The following is a 21,366-nucleotide window of genomic DNA, read 5'->3' on the forward strand; positions in this document are numbered from 1 at the left end:
TCAGTATGCAATTAAACATTTATTATTTTTTTAAGTTTGTAGTGGCGCTAGAATTAACGAAAAGTATGGAATTGCCATCCTCTGCACCTGCTAGTGGGGTTAAATAAATAGGTTACATAATAATAACAACAGGTTAATATAATAATAGCTTAATATGAGTGGAGCAGAAAGATTTTGGGGCGCATTTATGGCGGAGAATCCAAACTCTAGACCCGTAATAACCACCGTGAGCAGCCCTTACCTGGAATGCGGGAATTCAAGCACGGGAACCCCGTGGTACTACACTACACTACACGAGTCCGTGCTGAGCCTGTCTGAATACCTCATCTTTGTGGAAGTAGTGAGCACTTTATTAAAACTCACATTCAACTAAAATGGGCAATTGAGGAAGAAAACCAACAGGCTTGTCGTGAAGACTTTTTGTTAGTGGTGAGGGAAACTCTTATCTCTTATCCTTCCTTTTGATTTTTCCCCTGGACGTTGCACAAGTGCGCTGGACGACGTGGTTGCTAGGCAACCGAATGTAGTCTATTCTCCTCTCCAAAACGAAGTTATGCAGCACTGTTTACCTCAGATAGTGACTTAAGGTAAACGTCCATTCGAAGTCGTTCGTGTTAAAAGACATTTTAAAATTGTATTGGTGAAAATTGCACGGTGTAAATTCATTCACCTTTAAATCAACGAATCAGGTTAATTGTCAACAATGGGTTGCATGTTGATTATGGTTTATCGCATATTTTTCTAACTCGTTCTCTTTGTCATTAAAAGGCAAATGTTCTGTTTTGCAAGATACGCAGCTGTAGCAACTGTAAAAACGCCAATGCATTCAGGAGGAAGTAGTAATGACTGGAGGGCTTCTAGTCTACACTGCATGCATATTAAGGCATTGTAATCTTGTTTTTACAGATATGGACACCTAATTTGTATGTATAGCCCTCATTATGTGAGCTGCAAAGTCCCCATCACAAACTTGTATGGAGAGTTCGTGTTATTTGTGTACACTACAGAATCATTAATGAAAAGCCTAACCTACACCTCTCATTCATTTCTGTGTAACTGCAAGAACCGATTTCCCCCTTTTTTGTTGATTCTAACTTGAACCTGGCAGTGAAACTCATTTTTGGTGCGGGTGATTGTGGTGTGAATGTTCCTCTTTCTGTTTCAGCGAAGGCAAAAAAAGGCCACTGAGTAGCAGAGGAAGTGAGATTGTAATAGAGCTATGGCTGGTTTAATCCAAACGACCCAATAACCCAGTTTTAAACAAGTAGAGGACTCTGCTCTTATAGTTTCAATTCAGTACAAGTTTGCCACAGCCCATCAAAATATGTCTCCAATACACCTTTTTTCAGATATGTGAAAGATACTACAAATTGATATTTTAATGACGTAACATTCCGTTAAGGTTTATTTATTTTATTTTTTATTGTCTTTTATATTATAGGCTATAAATCAGAATTACATTTTTAAAAACTAAACTGAAAAATGTAACTTCTATATGGACAGGGATGGTAAAATATGTGAATGAACATGTCCTACAACAGTGGTTCTCAAACAGGGGGACAAAACAAGCATTAAATAAGCTACTTAATATTCTCTCAACAACTGTTTATTTTTCTTCAAGGAAAAGGATTCTTACTGTCTAGAAAATTCTTGAATTGTAATTGAAAAAGTGCAAAAAGACATCTAAATTGAGAAAATCTTATAGCTCCGTGGCCATTTTTATTATGAATATACATTTTTGTCGTTGTCAATTTCTGAAATATTTTTCCGTAGAAATTTTGAGTAAAAAAAATTACCCTCACCCTTAAAAATGTACCCTTAATCATTCTCCAGTAAATCACAAATGAATGGAAAAATCATGGAGTCTTTGAAAATAGTTGTGGACAGTGAGGGGTTAAAGAGCACCACTGAGAACCACTGCCCTCCAACATTTCTATTTAGGTTTTCCAGAGGATTAAATATTTAAAAGCAACAGTAGGCAGTATTTTGGGCCTGCTGGTATGGGCACTGATTGCAAGCACAGAATATTTCAGATTTTCCCCATTTGGATGGGTGATGTTTGTGACTGTCTTCTATTGGCTTCTCACCCTCTTCCTCCTCATTATCAAACTGGCCAATGGACAAATCCGACAAGTTCCCTGGACTACAGTGGTAGGTGCACTTCTGTACAGTTATAGAGTCTCTACAAAGCTGTAGAAAAAGGATACAATGATGGCATGCACAAATAGATCTGCATTTTGATTTAGAAAAACAGGTCTAAACTTACCCAAATTACCTTAGTGACTTTTAAAAACAACGTGGCTAAATGTTAAGGAACATATTTTTGTGTTAAGTGTCTTAAACAGCCTAATTGTAGTTCCGTCTCTGAAATCCTAGGTTCTCCTAGGTTCTAATCCTAGGTTCTCATTTTTAACTGCTTTACTGTACAAGTCGGCTGCTATTGTTGAGGCAACGTTGGTGAATAAGGGGTCAGAGGTCATCATGATTTCAACTGTTGGGCGGCATCGACGGTAATAATCAGTTTGAAGTACATAATTGTGCGCAAGGCTGTAAACAACATAACTTTGAGGAGAATATATATTTGTGGTCAAGTGATGATTATTATAATTGCTCTCCCCTGCCCAGAATATGTAGTTACATTTTCCAAAGTGAAATTTAATTTCCAAGTAAAATACTTTTTTTTTTCATTTACTTGCATCAAATATTTTTAACGCTTGCCTCTTTTTCTCTTTTCTATTTTTTTGCATTCCTAGTATATCTGAGTTACGCTGGTAGTGCGTTCTTCAGTTACAAATCCTGGCACAGAGGAGATGAATGTGCTGGATTGTAGTTTTTAATCGAATGTTAAAAATATGACTCATCCTAATTGTTCAGGTATGAACTAATCTTGAAAAAAATATTTAATACTGATGATTGTCTTTTATATTAAAAATAAAGAAATGTAGCCTACGTTTTGCTCTGTATGTATTTGCAAACATTCCACACATATCTCTCTAATGCACAAAATATATTTTGATATATTTTATAGGGACATGCAAAACTTACTTTAGCTTTATTGAATGGAGTTTTATCATAAGGCTCATTGACTGGCTGTGAATGAATAGACATACAATGTTTCACATGTGCTTTGAATGTGCCTTTTAATGTTGGTTCATGTTTGATAGTCTAAAATTATGTTGAAAATCCTCATGATGTTTGGACTTACCTGACTGGCTTATTATGAAAGCCTTGTTGTATTTCACAAAGGATAGGCTAAGTGCAACTGTCAAATTAAAGCTGTCATTATTGTGTCCTTTGAAAGCAGATCTGATTTAGGCTACTTCTTATGTTTATAAATGCCAAACTCATATATGGTTGCACACAATTAAGTGTCTCACATTTGGTAGCCCATATAGACTGTAAATTGCATAATTATACAAACTAGAAGGGGAAGTTCACAAAAGTGCAACCATGCGCACTCCATCTCCCACACAAAATAAAAGATGTGCTTGTCAATACGGGAATGTGATTAGATATATGCGGACTTTATCATCTATTATGTCATAATGTGTTCCAACGAATTGTGATTCATGCTCTCAGGTATTAAGATACAGTATGACTTGTAAATCATGATGTGAAATTGAGCAACGGCAGTAAATCTTGTCAGATGCAGTTTCCTGACCACATCATACTAGACGCGCGCGCTGTGTTGAGCGCTCGTGTGACGTCGCGTCGTTTGCCGTATATTGTTATACATCCTCCACTGAACAATGATGGGGATTTTATTTCTGGAATACTTACTATCAAAACAAGGAATTCTGAAGGTCGCTCAGCTCGTAAGTGTTTCTTATCTACACCTATGTCACATGACAATATCAGACTACAGAACACGCCTTTCCGCGTTTTGTCAATTATAATATCCTATCATTCGACATTGTGAATCGTAACAGTTACTATAATACTAGAACAGAAACAGCATTGTGTGTTTGTGTGTGCAGGTGATTCTTCTTGTAGCGTTCGCTTGCGTTCGTTCCACGTGGTACACCAGTTTCTACGCTTACGGTTTTTTTGAAGGGGTCACGCTCGGTTACTCCATCACGGTCGCCGTTTTTCTATTCCTGACTGTATTTGGGGTTCCGAAAAGGGCATCATTTGTAAACTGGACGATAGCCGTGAGTATTGTTACATATTATAATTGCTACTCCATTTCAGATCACTGTTCTTACAAAAGCTCACAAGGAAATGATCAGTCGTTGACGGATAACGACCTTTTGATGTATCAAACCCAGATTAAGCTTGTGTGATTTTTAGACACGTTCCAACAAACAAGCAAAGATGTTAAGTTGTTATTGGAACAAGGTAGCTAGTTGACCAGCAAGTCTGTCCAAAACTAGTTACCAGCTGTATTTTCCATCCAGTGAAATCAAGGTTTTAGTTCAGTGCATGCATATATAAAGGAAAAATGGTAAATTGGTAAACACTAAGGTAGTATGGTGTGGCAAACTTCAAATATTCTGTGTAGTGTCAATTAACGTCAGGTAAAACCTGCATGTATGATAATTATACGTGATAATTGTCAAAAAGTTGTTTAAAATTATTTATATGGAGTATAGCGTGTCAAACAACCAGACATGTCACTTTCCCATATTTGTTACCACACGTCAACTGCTACCCACAATATAATCATGATTTAGTATAAGTGTATATGATTATTCTGTCATTCTGTTTGTTCTTCAAGGAGTTTGTGCTTGATACACTGGGATTCATCTTCATCTCCACTGGTTCCATTGTAGCTGCTGTGAAGTCTTATGACACCCCCATTCTGGTTGCCGCCTCAGTAAGGGCTTCTTCACAGTAAATGTTTATCAGCTTAGCCTAGTTTATTACAAAGGAAATGAAACTAAAATGTACGTCAAAGACTGGTTTTGAGGTGGTGTTCTCATTTTTGCAGCATTTCATTTTCATGACTGCTTGTAATTGTCACTGATAATATTGTAAGCTTTTCTGGTGTTTGTTTTTCAGGTGTGTGGTCTTCTGGCCTCATATCTCTCAGTTGTAAGTGTGATACTTTCATTTGTTGCCGCTCGCCGCTCACAACCTGAGGGTAAGTTAGGAGCTGAGCGTGTTTTCAGTGTGTATTTTAACATATTTAGATAAACTGCACATAGCTGGATCTGCAAAACATTTTCAGGTGCTTTTGAATCCTGAACTGATTATCTGAAATAATGTTTTTCTGTTCCAGATCCACCAATATAAAAACATTGTCTTGATATTTATAGTCTAACTGCCCTCAACACAGGAGAGCATGGATGGGGAATTGATAAAGGGTATGGTTGTTTTAGTAAATTTACATAGAATAGAATATCACTTATTGCACACATGACTTATTGCAGCCAGATGGTTTTAATACTATAATTACTATATAATATTTAATATTATAATACCCTGCCAATAATTTACTGGTGCATACATTCTAACAAATGGTCTTTATTTTCAATTTACTCTTATAATAGTGTCAACATTGTTTTGTTAATCATTTGTTTACAAAATGTATTATTACGACAAATATTTTCCTGTGCACTTTTGTAATGTTAATTGGTTTGGTGGCCAAACTTGTTTATCTAATGCTTTATGAAAGAAAAATGAATGTTGATAAATAAAAAAAACAAATATAGTTTGTAAAATGTTGAACTGTTTGGAACTTCTGTTCCAAAGAAGATCGGTTTTTGCTGAGACCACAGACTTCCTGTGTCGTAATGCTCTCCACCCACACAAAAGAACCTCACAGACAGCAGCCATTCCCAATAAATACAACTTTAATAGAATGATTACAGACCTGATCCAGAGAAACATCACTACATCTTGTGAAATTACAGGACCATATTAGCGTATGTTTATTTCCCCCTCCCTCTCGTAAGAAGTTCGGTTGATGACTGTACATGCAGGTGAGGGTGATCTGAGATCTCACCTGCCCTGCCACCTCTGCCTCTCCCCCCTCCCTTCCCATCGCGGTACTAATTTCTAGCCGTTAAAGTCTCTAAACAGACAAATCGCCTGCTGAATTTACTTATTTTGCTCAAACTTACACACACACACTCAAGACACACACACACACACACACACACACACACACCAATGAAAAGACCATAATACTGATAGTGTTTGCATGATCTCTAGTGCATCCATTAATAAACAGTGCCATAACCGGCTGTAGTTGAAAGATGAGAACACACACACAGAAACATCCAATTTTCAAGCTCCTTTGAACATAGAAAACAAACAAACTATTTTTTTTTTACACCGGACATAGTTGTCAGTCCCATCAATAGTCTTGATCAGCAGTTACACAGACGACTTCATAAACCATGTCTAAGCTAAAAACTCTCTCGCTCTCCAGTTAAATGCACTACTTTGCTACAGTCAGCATTGTAAGAGATCATTTTCAGTGTCATTGCCTACTATTGTGTAATAGTGCAATATTTAGATACTTTTAATTGTACGCAACAGATCACATCAATCTGACTTGGAGACTCTGTTGACAGTTTAACAGCAGCAAAAAAGGGGTTATGGATATTACAAAGCATTGAAATCATGTCAGTATATTTGTTCTGGTCCTGTGATCGATACACTTAAGAATAGGCCAGGTATTGATAGTGCTAAAGATAGCCATTTAACAAACACCAACACAAGGTGACCACATCCAATGAATCGTTTGACCGAATCGCTCTCTGACTGAAATTAGATGTTTCCCTTTATTTTTATTTCATTTTTTTGCTCAGATGAGGCTTAGTAAGACGTTTAGATCAGTAAAAATGTGCGTTTGTTTATCAGAAGCCGAGTGACTTTTACTTTAGTCGAACAGGATCCTTCATATAAGATAATTCACTACCGAAAGCCAAGGAAAAATCTAACTTGCATACAGATACACTTAAGTTCACAAACCCCTTTCACTTTCTAATTCGGACTTCTCCCTACATCCCCATTTCCTCTCTAATCCTCTCTTTTAGAGTCCAACGCTGATCTAGTGTCCTTCTACCACAACCCTGTCTCTATGGTTTTTTTATGGACCCGTCCGCTGTACATGTGTGCGTGTGTGTGGAGACAGACATAGCAATCGCCATTTGCCCGACATGCAGCTTCAAGTCACTGGAATAAACAAGAATAAATCCTCCTTCTGAACAAGATCAAGAGGAAGAGTGAGGGAGAGGAAGGGAGGAGAGGTGGCAGAAGGGAGGCAGGTTTGGGGGGTGGAGAGAGCAGTGTCAAGGGGGAGGAGCTTGCCGGTGAATAATCCCCGCCTCTCATTCAGGATTCGTCGTTTTCGGCAGGGGGTGTGGTGGCGTTAGGGGCTGAGGAGTCCAGGTCAGATTTGTTGGCGATCCGGTCCAGCTCAGCCTGGACATCGGTCAACCCCAACTTGGAGCCTGAGAATGAACAAGATAAGATCAAACTGAATTATACGCTGGCCAAAATTCACATCACGTTATTTGAAAGCAGTATTAACCAAAGCTTTAAAATAATATTTTGGGTTCAATACAAGTTAAGCTTTATCGACAGGATTTGTGGCATAATGTTAGTTACCAAAAAAATAATTTTGACAAAAAAATAAATAAATAAATAAATAAATAAAAAATAGGGTTATGGGTGAAAGGAGGAAAATGGGACCAGTTCTTGGGAAATTTTTAAGTCAGAAATAAAACCTATAAAAGCACTTTCATTTTTCTGTTAAAATCTAAAGCTGTTCAAATCATTTTTGCGGTTGTTTTAGGATTTCGCGCGTTATGTTGCCGTTGTAAAACTGAATATAACTTTACACATAAATTTTAAGTAAGAGATTTCACAGTACATGATTTTATATTAACATGCATATTGTTCACATTATGTGGCCCAATTCACTTCTATTGCAAGTGCCATAATGTAACCCAGATTTTAGCTTTTTTAAAAGAAAAGAAGGGACAAGTCGAAAAATACATTTTTGTGGTAGTAAACATTGTGTCGATTGGGATTCACTTGTTTTAAACCCAGAATATTCCTACATCAGTGAAAAGGGATGACAATACACTTAAAACCTTATAGCATGTCAGTGTTTGTGAGTCTGTGAGTGAACCATTTAGCTCAAGAGCAAGTGGGAAGCCCAAGTAAGAAAGAGCCTTTGCTTTTCCTATATCAATGTTAAGCAGAAAGATCCGAAATAAGAACTTTTTGAGCTTGAAAGAGAAAAGTAAATACATAGCGATGGAATGAATGGAGATGAAAGACTGTCAATGAACCTTCACACAGACTCACAGGTTGAAAGCTGCTTTTTTTTTAAAAACAAGGAAAATCCAGCCAACACAATAACATTAAGCATGCAGTAAAAACTTTACTAACTGACCATCTGCGTATTTAATGCTTCAAAAGGTACAATTCACAATGCTAAGACAATGTAAATTCGGAAATTTAAGCCAAACAAAAGGCTTTGATCTGATGGGAATGTTATCACTGTTTAAAGGCTTATTATGTCTTAATTCCACTAATTATGTGCTAAAAATTAGCCCTGCAGTGATTGTGGATTGTAATCTAAATTAGTTTGCCTTGGTTTTTGACATGATTCTTTGCCTTTACAGTGCAGGCACTAAACAAACCCATCATTGAATTATTGACATCTATGTTTAAATATTAGGCAGACACTTTTATCCAAAGCAAATTACATTGCATTTCATATATATAAATATATAAATATATATATATATATATTATATATATATATATATATTTTTTTTTTTTTATCAATTCATGCATTCACCAGCCGTTTCCTGCTCCAATATAGTGCAACTTAGAAGAGGTGCAGTCACACTAGTCTTTGTAACCTTCTGAACCAATCTATGATGATCTCTGAATCAATCAACTGAAGATATTTGACCAACAGAACATCTAAATGTCACAGACTGAACACAAACTTGCTGCATATTCTGCAGTGTTGTGGGGTCAGAAGTAATTTCATATACACAAAGCCTAGTGTGACCTCACCTAGAGATAAACTTCACCTGGGGTAAAACTAGTTGCTTAAGCAAATACTGTTCAAAAGTGTGGAGTCAGTAAGATTTTTATTATTATTATTTCACCAAGGATGCATTAAATTGAACATAAGTGGCAATACAGACATTTATAACAAAAGATTTAGAAAAATGAAAGAATCCTAAAAACCATGTATCACCATTTCCACAAATGCAAGCAGCATAATTGTTTTCAGCATCAATATTAATAAGAAATGTTTCTTGAGCACCAAATCAGCATATTAACATGTTTTCAAAAGAATCATATGACACTAAAGACTGATGCTGAAAATTCAGCTGTCATCAGAGGAATAAATTACATTTTTAAATATATTAAAATAGAAAACAGTTACTTTAAATTGTAATAATATTTCGCAATATTACTGTTTTTACTGTATTTTTGATCAAATAAATGCAGACTTGGTGGGCATAAGAGACTATTTTTTTAAAATGTAAAAAAAATGAGTGCTGTCAAACGATTAATTGCATCCAAAATAAAGGTTTTGTTTACATAATATATGAGTGTGTACTGTGTATATTTATAATGTATATATAAATACAAACACATGCATGTATATATTTAAGAAGAATGTTATGTTTATATATTAAATATATGTATATATAATACAATAACACAAATATATAAATGTATACACATGTAAACATTTTCAAAATATATACTGAATGTGTGTGTATTTATATATACATAATAAATAAACACAGTACACATACATATATTATGTAAACAAAAACTTTTATTTTGGATGCGATTAATCGCGATTAATTGTTTGACAGCACTAAAAAAAAAAAAAAAAAATCTTACTGACCACAAACGTTTGAATGGTAGTGTAAGTGCATGTCATTTACTTTTCAATTAGACACACTGAATGTAGTATTTATAACAGAAAATGTGGGTGGGGCGGGGGAAAATTTTCTTCATAACTAGAAAATCAAAATTAGAAATAGGTAATTTAAGATACCCTATGGATGTAATGAAGCTTCATGCAGTGATTATTAGGCGGCCTTAAACTGTGCAATTTAAAACTCAGCACGAGACAGACAGTGTTAATCACAGAGGAGCAAGATGGGGGCCCGAAACGAAAAAGACAGTGACATATAACACAGGCCAAAGTTATACATGCATAGGTGTGTAAAAGTGCTAAAAGACATTTTTAGCTGATATATATATTTAAAAAAAAAAGGAAGATGCAGCAGTGGTTAAAGTAAAAGGATGCAAGTGAGGGACAGTCTCCTGAACACACACCTTAGCGTGGCCAACATCCCCTGGCTAACACACATGATGAAAGACAGTTTAAAGGGGTTAAATATCATGACTGATGAGCAAAGTGCACACGAATGTAGTTGCTCACTCATTCATACCAGAGTACAGAAGAAAAAAAGGGTCAAAAAAATACACTCATACATGTTAACATGGTCACACAGTAAGAAAATCAGGGCACAAAATGATGACTGGGAGAGGTCACTGTGGCCAATGAGGTACTTTACCTTTAATTCACTCCCATAAAATCAAGCTGCATTATGGGTTCAAAAACAAATGAAGATGCAAAAGCATAATATGAAAGGACACAAGAGAGTGGGCCATAAAACCACTGCACTTGCTGTTGGTTTTAGAGCTTGTAAGGTGAATGTTAAATCTGTAGAAACCCTTAGTAGGCATGTTAACAAATGTAGTTACTGCCAAACACTTTTTTTAATTCTTTCACTATTTTAAATTTTAAAGGGATAGTTCATTCAAAAATGAACATTTTGTTATCATTTACTCATGTCATTTTAAACCTGTATGACTTCTGTCGGATATTTTGAAGAGTGTTCAACTGTTTTTGTCAATATAATGAAAGTCAGTGGGGTCCAAAACAACAATGAACCCCTCCGACCTTCATTATATGGACAAAAAACACTTCAGGCATTCTAAAGTATCTCCTTTTGTGTTCCACAGAAGAAAGCGAGTCATACAGGTTTGGAAAAACATGAGGGTGAGTAAGTACAGACAATTTTTATCCCTTTAAGGAGGTTGTGTAAGCTAATTTGCTCCGTTGAGTTTTGTGCTAGATTACTGGGTTATTACTCAGTAATCTGATGCACTGTGAACAATGAGGGTGACGGCATGTCAGCTTGAATGATTAGTGGGGGTTTTAGCTGCACATGCAGAGGAGATTATCAAATACATTAATTTTACCGTCGCTGATGTCAAAGATCTGGGATGGGAGGATAAAGGTGCAGGAGAGGAGGGTGATGAGGACAAAATAAGGACGAACGAAAAGGGAGAACGGGACAAACCTCAGTGACCTCACATGTGTACAACATGAACAAGACAAGATTTGAAGTGTTTTGAAGATGGTCTACTGCTTTTATGATATCGATGTTGAAAAATTATGGAGAGCCTCAAAAACATGCCAGAGTCCAATTTGTATAATATATTAAAGTGAATTTCATCAGATTCAATAGTTGTAAAGGTCATTTTACACAGTATGTGATCAGACTGAGATCTTGTCACCACTTAAGGCGGTGTTAAATGTTGTATGCCAGTGTAATGCTACTGCTTCAGCTCAATGCTAGTGTTCTTGAATTAGGTGATTACTGTGAATACCATATTCTGAGTTCCAGTGAGAGAAAAATAAGATTAACTAAATAAAATGGCATTTTCTTCTCCATGTAATATTTTATATTCTTCTAAATTTTGGTAAATTACTGGTGAAAAAGTTATAACGCATCGTGGTACTCTTGTGAATGGCAGCCGAGACTGACATGGAAGAGAAGTAATTGTTGAATACATTTTATTTTTATTTTTTCTTTGCGCACAAAAAGTATTCTCGTAGTTTCATGACATTACGGTTAAACCACTGATGTCACATGAACAATATTAATGATGTCTTTACTACCTTTCTGGGCCTTGAATGTGGTAGTTAATGTGTAGCTTTCTATGGAGGGTCAGAAAGCTCTTGGATGTAATCAAACATTTCTTAATTTAATTGTGTTCCGCAGATGAACGAAGGTCTTGCGGGTTTGGAACAACATGAGGGTGAATAATTGATGGCAGAATTTTCATTTTTGGGTGACCTATCCCATTAAATTTCTTTTAGAAACATTTTCAAAAATCTTACAGACCCAACTTTTAAATGGTAGGGTAAATCCCTTCTTACTGGTCAATGATGTTGTGAAAATACAAAATTGTTTACTCCTGCGTGGTGGTACTGATAGAACATCTGCCGCCTCATACCATGTAAAACAGGTTTTATATACATTTTCTGGTTTTGAAATACAAAACTCAAGCTCTCCAAGTCAAAACACTTCAAATTCACCATGATAGTGGACACAGATATGAATGGAGGAGTGATATTGTCACAGAGGATCCCTCACCTGACTTGCGGACTGTTCCTGGTGTGTTGCTCCCTCCTCCTGTAGGTTGGCCTCCCGGGCCGGGTGAGCCTGCTTTCTTAGTCAACAGACTGTTGAAGAAGTTAGCCAGCACACCCTCACTCGTCTGACCTCCTGCCACAAGAAATTACAATAATTAGCACAACCATACAAGCTGAAACTCTAGCAGATACTAGCCTAAACTAGATTCAGGTTGCTACAAAACAGTAACATCGGCCGAGCCCTAAGCTGGAATTAAAAACGTGTGTAAAGGAAAAAGTCGAAATGAAAGTCTGAAAGAAGTTCAGCAAAGAAACAAGCTTTAATCCCAACAAGCTCTCCTAATCTCCTCCAAACATGGCAGCAATTTTCCTATGATTTGAACCTAAAAGAGTAAAGTCCTTCTTATCTGCATCCTGAAACAATCTCTGGAGACACTAAAAGTGTATTCACGATCACTGCTGCCCAAAACAAACAAGATTTTCACCCATAAGTCTAGACACAAGCTTTGAGGATGGTATCTCATGTTGAAAGTCACATTCTTCCCAAGAAGACGGCGGTGAAAATCATGAAACCAGATACAGAGACTGGATGAATAACAAAATGACTCCAAAAGCTGTTGCTCCCAATAGTTGGAAAAATGCAGCCAAGGAGAGAAACTACAGGACGGAATGCAGAGACCGAGAAAGATGGAGAGGAATCGGAGGCATGCATCCTAAATATCGCACACTCTTACACACCTTTCATGTTGGGATCAATCTTCTTGGTACCTGATTGCATGGGCATGACATTTGCCACGTTAGCCGCTGCCGAACGGTTGGTCGTCCTTGGTGAGCCGGTGGGAGCTCTGTTTGTTGGGTCCTGTTACAGACATAAAGATATGTTTTAGGATTATAAAATGTAATAAAATAACAAACAAAAAAATAAATAGTATGAGAGGACGAGTAAAAAAAAGACCAAATCTGAATGTTAAAAATTAAAACAAATAAATCGGCTTGGGTAAAAGTGTCTGTTAAATGAACACATGTAAATGCAAATGTCTTGTAGCAGGAAAAGTCTTTATCCAAAACATGATTCAACCGAGTAACGCTGTGGGCTGAAATGTAAATGGAACGCTTGTAAAACACTCACCACTGGTCTTCCTGCAGTGACTGGAGGCTGTTTAGATAACAGAGACTGAGAGCAGGGCAAAGACAGAACAGAAATAATTCAGCGATTATTTCTCAAATATTCTGGCAATGATTGGTTTATCAAACAAGTTTCATGGATTATTAAAAAACCTCTCAGGTTACTAGACTTACAAATACAGGGCTTGACAGCGAGAGCATGTCAGTCACATTTGAGACTAAAAATATTTGTGCGCAAACTATAAAATATATTTAGAAGGAGCAAATTTAAGGTATCTTAAATTGTATAACAAACATCTTAATTTAAAAGGTCTTACATTTGGGCAAAGAAAAGCAGGAAAAAGGAAACAACCTGTTATTATTAAACTTCAAAAGGCTACGATTTTATTAAATAAATATGTGTGCTGCACATTTCGATGGTGCACATGGTCACACATTCTAAAAGCTCGTAGTTTCAGAGCAGTTTGCAATAAATGAAAACGGCACATTTATGCCGAGCCAATGATGCTTATGATCAATTTTATATTTAAATTAGAAAAATCTATAAATAGCTAATAAATGTTTACCAAATCAGCATATTATAATGATTTCTGAAGGATCATGTGACACTCAAGCCTAATAATGAGTAATGGCTGCTGAAAAAAATCAAGAAATTATCCTTTTTGTTGATTATGTTATACAATATTATGTAATTACCTGCAACTTTAGTAGAAATACTTGGTCATCTTCAGCTTGAACTTCCTTCTCATGTACAAACTGGAAAGACATATCACAAATGAGCAATCACTAGATTAGAGAGATTCTATAGCTAACTGTATATTGTTTGTTTGTTTGTGTTTAATGCCATTCCAGCTTCTGTGGCTATTTTCATGGCAAGAAATATTATGGCCGAATTCAGCTAACTGTATATCCAGTGGCAAAGATCGAATCAAGCGTGAACTCTTACCTTTCTAATTGGAGGTTTCACTATTACATCTTCAAAGTTGTCCTCTGCTTTTACTGTCTGGAAATTTTCATGCAGGATGGCGATCTTTTTTTCATTGTCCCATCCTGATGGACTGAACATGAAACACAGATTATATGAACACATGTACCATTAAAGAAACATTTATTGCAATAAACCCATTTTTACTACATTACCCATTTGTATTTAATTAGCTTGTAATAAAAGTCGCATTTATTTCACATTACAAAGATTACGAACAATATGCAATTGATTTTCATTTCATGTTGATTGTAATTCATGTGTTAGTGTGCCTTATGTCACTTACATAAACACAGAGTCTTTCTCCACCACCTGAGCTGGGATGTTGAAGGGAAAGCCGTATAACCTGTGAACAAGGTATTTATATAACAAGTCTAGATTTTTGTTCTCCTTCATGGATGTGTAAAGTAGCGCTGCTCCATCTGAAAGGTCACTTGTGAAGGAAAAGAACAAGGTGAGGTTACATTTAAGCATGGAACATGCGAGATCTTCACTTCGGTGATTTTTGGAAAGCAGCCATTATGACGGGTCAGCAGGTAATATTCACACATTCCACTTTTAAGCAAACAAGATTCAATACATCTACCTGTGTAGCCTGTATTCAGATGCACAAAAAAATTACACTCTTGACATTTAAAGATAAAACTGAACATGAAAATAACCTGGCATCCAGATGACTAAAATGTGCAGGGTGAATTATATTCATCATTACAGCTTTGGTTTAGACATGCTGATGTGTAAGGATACACTGCAAGCAGAAGCGTCGAATGTGAGACTGGATGAAGTCTAAGTGCTCGTCTTTATAATCGTGCTCCTTCTCCAAAGTGCTGATCGCATCGCACTACACAAAGAGAGAATTATGAAAGGGAAACTCCATTAACGTACTACTACATCCTTGCTTTGTAACTTGATATATTTGGGCCTTTTAGTGAAAGCAAAAGCAGAACCGACTTGGTAAACAATGACCAGAAATGGCAAGTTTATCATATTCATTGAAATATGTGGGATCCAACAGTCTGAGACGATTCAAAATCAAGTTTAAATCTAGAAATAAACTGCTTTGAAAATCTGGAAATTTAAAACAAAAGATTAAGTATAGAAAATATATAGAATTCCACACCATTTCTACTTCACCAGTCAAATTTGTGTTGTATAAAAGATGTTAAAAGATGGTGATCAGATGTTAACGTTTGACTTAAACTGTTATGCTAATATAAATACAGAACCGTTCAAAATGTTGGAGTCATTAAGTTTTTTTCCCCTACAAAATTAATCCTTTTTTTCAGCAAGCAAGCATTAAATTGATTTGAAATGACAGTAAAAAGTTTATAACGTTTACCGTTTAATGCAATTTATCATTTATAAAGATCTGTATTTCAAACAAATGTTGCTTTTTCAAATTTTCTATTCAAAGAATTCTGAAAAATTAATTTTATTTTCCACAAACATTAAGCAGCACTACTATTTATAACATCGATAAAAAAAAAAGAAAAAAAAGATTAGAATTAGAATGACTTCTGAATAATCATGTGACAATGAAGACTGGAGTAATGGCTACTAAAAAAATCAGCTTTGCCATCAGAGCAATAAATTACATTTTAAAATATATCGAAATATAAAACTGCTTAAAACTGTAATAATTTTTCACTATATTACAGTAGGTAATATTTTACTGTATTTTTAGTCAAATAAATGCAGCCTTCATGAGTTCATATATGACTTCGTTCAAAACATTTTAAAAAATCTTATTGACCCCAAACTGTTGAACGGTAGTGTGTAAATGCATGCTCCATTGTAGCTGCTCTTTTAAATACAAGTCCCAGGAAGTTCGAGCAGGTGTACCTTAGTGCAGACCACCACTATAGGCAGGCCCAGGTTGTGTGTAAGTGTATTGTCTCCCAGCGGCAGCAGGATGCTCTCTTCCTCGGACTCAGGATTCCTTCTCTGGGGCACAGCTTCCAGGTCGCTTCCTGGTTCCACGTATTCCTGAAACTGCTTCACCACTGCATACAAACACAGTTATATTCAGAGATATTTACTGTACTAACTGCAAACTCATTCATGCAAGTATAAGAACTGTCATGCATAGCAATATAAAGGACCATCGCAGATCAAAATGCATCACCACAGTAGATCATTCCTACAGGGTACTTAGCATGCGAACACGCTCACAATCTAAACACACAGACACACACACAAAGACGCTACTCACATCTGTGCTCCAGCTCTCTCATGGTTTCAGGGGGAACTCTGAGCTTGTCCACAAAATCCCTCACAACGCTGCCCCATTTCTGCAGCGAATCGAGGGCCAGCCAGGGCCGGGACAGATCAACCACAAATAGAACCAGCGAGTCCTCAAGGTTCTCTGTTGATACGGCGAATTTCTGCAGGCCTTTGTGGTACAGGTCCCCATCCAGCACCCATGCATTACACCGTGCATGATCTGACAAAAAGAGTTTGATTAGATTTAGCATGTCTGTATTGAGTTACCTACTGTTGGTCATTAGGCTGCCTCTATACTAAGCATGACAAACGTCACTGATAATTACGCTTGACTGCTTGGGTTGGCAAAACTAATACTTTGAAAACAGTAACCGTATTTATGCTTCAAGTTGACTTAAACAAACATGCTTAATGATGCATTAAAATGAATAAATTGCAAATTACACTAAATAATCTCAGTGCGCAGTTATGGCATCTTTTCTTATTTACGTCCTACACTTTTCCATTTAAATAAAGGACATGACCAATCTACTAAAACATTGCTTCAAAATACTGCAGTGTTAAAAACCGTTCAACGTATTGATTGATTATAGTATATCACAACCAGATTCTCTAATTCAGTGTCATTTAAGGTTATACATCTAAAACTGGTTTATGTATTGCCAGTATCAAACTCTAGACAACGATTTCATATTTACCATCGATATCATCATCGTGAACATTGAAATACAGGTACTCTAAGCCTCGGCCCTTCATGTACTCTTCTACACCTTGTAGTTTGGCCACCAAGGTGGTCTTACCAGACCCCACCTCACCTGTAAAACAAGTCAGATTAACACACTGACAAATAATAAAAAATAAAAAAAACTAAGAGATTTAGATGCATTTGGATCCTGAAAACAACATATATAATGCATATTTAATTATGATTATATTGTTATTTTTTTATTAGTTTGAATATGATTGTAAATAAAAATAAACATAGTATATAATCATGCTGCATTTCTCTGTTCCATTTTTACGCAAATTCTTCATGCAATTAATAAAACAGGCAAATTGAGAATTGGTGGCAGTGTTTTTAAAGGTCCCATGACATGCTGCTTTTTGGATGCTTTTATATAGGCCTAAGTGGTCCATAGTACTGTATCTGAAGTCTCTTTCCCGAAATTCAGCCTTGGTGCAGAATTTCAGCCACTACGAGCCAGTCCCACAATGAGCTTTCCTTAGGACGTGCCATTTCTGTGTCTGTAGCTTTAAATGCTAATGAGGAGGAGAGAGGCGGGGCAACTGCCATGCTTCGCTCGTTTGCAAGCCATGATGTCTCTCGAGGAAAAAAAAATATTGCGCTCGCCTCGCACGGTAGTAGCTCATTTTCTCATGGGCGGGCCAAATTCTCTGGGCGGGAAAAGCAGAGAAAGGGGAGGTAACCTTTCCCCGTATGACGACATAAAGGGAAGATTCCAGATTGGGCCATCTGAGCTTTCATTTTCTCAAAGGCAAAGCAAGAAAAATGAAGACAGAAAAAAATCTGCTGAAAGTGAAAAATTTATCACTTGAACTCAAAATGCATAGTGATTTCCTTTGTTTTGTTTTTTTTAATTGTTTTTTTGTAGTGTCTGATATACAGTGGTGTGAAAAAGTGTTGGCCCCCTTCCTGATTTCTTATTTTTTTGCATGTTTGTCACACTTTAAACACTAGTAAAAGGTAACACAAGTGAACACAACATGCAGCTTTTAAATGAAGGTTTTTATTATTAAGGGAAAACAAAATCCAAAACTACATGGCCCTGTGTGAAAACCTATCGCCATTTCTAGCCACTGGGGGACCATAGGCAGGCTAGGGGAACTCATATTAATGTTAAAAAAACCTCATAAAGTGACATTTTCATGCCATGGGACCTTTAAAGCATATAAATTAGTGAAAGCATATGAATAATCTCCAAAAAATATAGTCTACCAAAAATGTAGGTTTTGTATAAAAGACGCATTGATGAGAAATATAAAGCTGGAAGAGAAACATAGATCTCAGAATTTCTAATTCTAATTTCTAAAAAAAAAAAAAAAAAAGGGTCAAGAATTAACCAGAAAAATGAAGACAGAAAAAAATCTGCTGAAAGTGAAAAATTTATCACTTGAACTCAAAATGCATAGTGATTTCCTTTGTTTTGTTTTTTTTAATTGTTTTTTTGTAGTGTCAGAAATCAGGAAGGGGGCCAACACTTTTTCACACCACTGTATTTGTGCCTTAATATATTTTTCTTGTTAAAATTGACAATTTATGGAATTAATGTGAATTCATATATTTGACAAAGACAACACAGTGTGATATATTTTATAGTAATAAAAACGAGATGTCTGCACACTGAAATTACAGCTCCAGAATGTTGATTAATAAAACAATATCATCTTAATATGGTAAGGAAAAATACATGGGCAAAACAGTTAAAAAAAAACAGCCATGAAAGTAATAATAAATTATATTAATAGAAGTATTTATTTATTTATTTTTTTTTATATTCTTTCAGTTTGCATGGCCATTTATCATGTCTGACGCCCTGAGTAAAGCGCACCCATTGAGGCAGCAAACATGAGCCAATCACTGGCTGCGTCTCAAAAACTAGTGAGCTGCCTACCTAGATAGCATTTGTAGTCATCATAGACGGCTAGACAGCACTTTCTAGGCATCACTGGCACATATACAGCCTTTTCAGTATGTAAAATAGTTCAAATGCAGCATTTTGTTCCTCGGAACACGCCTATGATGCAGTCTAAGTAGGCGGTACGGTAGACTTTAGGACACGGCCCCTGTCTGAGAGTGCGGATTATCTCTATTCACCAGACCCGACAGTCTGTACCATATGCAAATCGTTAAGGCGAAATAAATGGCCAATTATAAAAACACCGAGTAAAATTCACGAGACTGCCACAGATGTGTTTTGCGCGCGCGGTGTCTGACGGCGACGACTGGAGACAATGACGTGCGCCAATAACAATAACAGCACACTTACAATCACATCAGTGCACATATAGAGTACGTTCAAACTCTTACATTCAGTCAGCATTGTATGTTATTTATTAATAATGAAAAATCGGATGCAGATCAATAGGCTGAAACAGAGCAGACATGAAACAGCAATTTTTGTGACAGGAAAAAAAACACCCACCCATAACCACCACATTCTTTCCTGACGGCAATTTTGATCGGGAGCGCGTCGACACCTCACTCAATATCGATGACCTGAACGCAGAGGAACACAGGGTGGCATTAGCTGTTAAATCACAACGCTTTATTAAGTATGCATCACTGCGGTCATTGATTCAGGCTGGCCTGTGTGTACCTGCCCGGCTGGGGCAATTTGCAAGTTAGCGGCTAACAACTGTCACATGCGGCTCTGAGCCACCTAAAGCCGCGTTCTGCACATACAGCCGAGGTTGAACAGGGGATAAAAGAACGGGCTAGGCCTACCATAAATTCTGTCCGTCATCCTCCTCGAGGTTTTGGCTTTCGGAAGTGCTGTTATTTACATTTGTGCTAACCGATAGGAGTGTATTTCTGCCCGACGTCGCCATCTTCGCAGGCTTGAGTGACACCCCTGAATGAGCCCCGGATGTGTCGCACAGAGCCGAGCGTTGCTTTTCTGCTGGGCGTGAACCACTGCGAGCCGCAATCACTGCCGAAACTCAGGTTAAAATAATAGAATAGAATAGAATCGTGAAAATTCTATTTATTAGCATCCATGGTTCCATTAGTACATCCATGAACACTTTATATTGCACAAAATGTATTTATAGAGTAAAAATATTCTTTAGATTATTAAAATGTTCTTCACACTGAGAACATTTTTTTTTTTTCATTGAAAATTATTTGAAGAACCCAAAATTATTCTGGCATCACTGCAAGAACCCTTTAGAACCTTTTATTTTTGTAGAACAGAACAGAACAGAATAGATTGATTGATTAGAATAGAGCAGAATAGAAAACAGTTAAATATAAAAAGGTTATAATAAAATAGAATAGAATTATAAGCCTCTCAGTTCAATTTCAGATAATCCATTCAATGAATATGAGCAAACTCTGAACAAAACCACTGTATTAATTTGATAGACAGAGAAGTGTTTTGTGCAAGGATCCCCAGGGAAGTGTGAGGACATTAGAAATGTAAAATCATCACAGAAAGAAAACATTAGAATAGAATAGAATAGAATAGAATAGAATAGAATTACAAGTCTCATTAAGAAGTTGAAAAAGAAATGTTTCATGTACCCTCGAGCTGAAGATGCTTGTAATATAAGTTGTTTTACATGGAGTCACCTCATGAGGGCAGACATGTTGAGATCACTTCACACATTTTATCTAGGTAATACGTACGTGTTATTGAGTGCTTTTGCTCACGGAATAAATTAATAATGGCTGACTGAGAAATCGATTATTTCTACAGTTGCATCTGCACTGAATACTTCTGCAAACTTTTGCAAGACTGCCAGACTAGGCTGCAAAATAAAAAAGTGCACATTTAATTATACCATTCTTAAGTCCCACTGGAATCATCATGGGTCCCAGGAATCATTCCAACCCTTTACCCCACTAGCTAATGCCATGCTCGCATCCACCAAGTCACTGCTCACCAGGGGTCTCATTTAT

At 36.5% G+C, this 21,366-nt stretch overlaps 2 protein-coding genes across 4 annotated transcripts; one reads left to right on the forward strand and one right to left on the reverse strand.

The window, feature by feature from the left end:
* Positions 1–3,664: 3,664 nt before the first annotated feature.
* Positions 3,665–5,527, forward strand: LOC107654755 (CKLF-like MARVEL transmembrane domain-containing protein 7). Its single transcript, XM_016441996.1, has 5 exons — positions 3,665–3,815; positions 3,978–4,151; positions 4,718–4,816; positions 5,002–5,083; positions 5,222–5,527. The coding sequence occupies exons 1-5, from the start codon at positions 3,750–3,752 to the stop codon at positions 5,233–5,235; spliced, it is 435 nt and encodes a 144-aa protein (XP_016297482.1). The 5' UTR covers positions 3,665–3,749; the 3' UTR covers positions 5,236–5,527.
* Positions 5,528–5,664: 137 nt separating this feature from the next.
* Positions 5,665–20,365, reverse strand: LOC107654754 (cytoplasmic dynein 1 light intermediate chain 1-like). Of its 3 annotated transcripts, XM_016441995.1 has the most exons (14): positions 20,191–20,365; positions 19,889–19,962; positions 17,423–17,539; positions 16,714–16,944; positions 16,344–16,504; positions 15,249–15,342; positions 14,788–14,923; positions 14,463–14,574; positions 14,213–14,272; positions 13,521–13,565; positions 13,130–13,250; positions 12,393–12,524; positions 11,212–11,230; positions 7,336–7,403 (listed from the first exon to the last, which is right to left on the reverse strand). In XM_016441995.1, exons 1-13 carry the CDS (start codon positions 20,292–20,294, stop codon positions 11,223–11,225), a joined length of 1,395 nt encoding a protein of 464 aa, XP_016297481.1. In that variant the 5' UTR covers positions 20,295–20,365; the 3' UTR covers positions 7,336–7,403; positions 11,212–11,222. The 3 variants fall into 3 exon arrangements, with proteins under 3 accessions (XP_016297480.1, XP_016297479.1, XP_016297481.1); XM_016441994.1 differs by lacking the exon at positions 11,212–11,230 and having other exon boundaries at positions 5,665–7,403; positions 13,160–13,250; positions 20,191–20,361; XM_016441993.1 differs by lacking the exon at positions 11,212–11,230 and having other exon boundaries at positions 5,665–7,403; positions 20,191–20,361.
* Positions 20,366–21,366: the final 1,001 nt, after the last annotated feature.

This window comes from Sinocyclocheilus anshuiensis, unplaced genomic scaffold (assembly GCF_001515605.1).
Source record: "Sinocyclocheilus anshuiensis isolate Anshui unplaced genomic scaffold, SAMN03320099.WGS_v1.1 scaffold195, whole genome shotgun sequence".
NCBI classification, from domain to species: Eukaryota; Metazoa; Chordata; class Actinopteri; order Cypriniformes; family Cyprinidae; genus Sinocyclocheilus; species Sinocyclocheilus anshuiensis.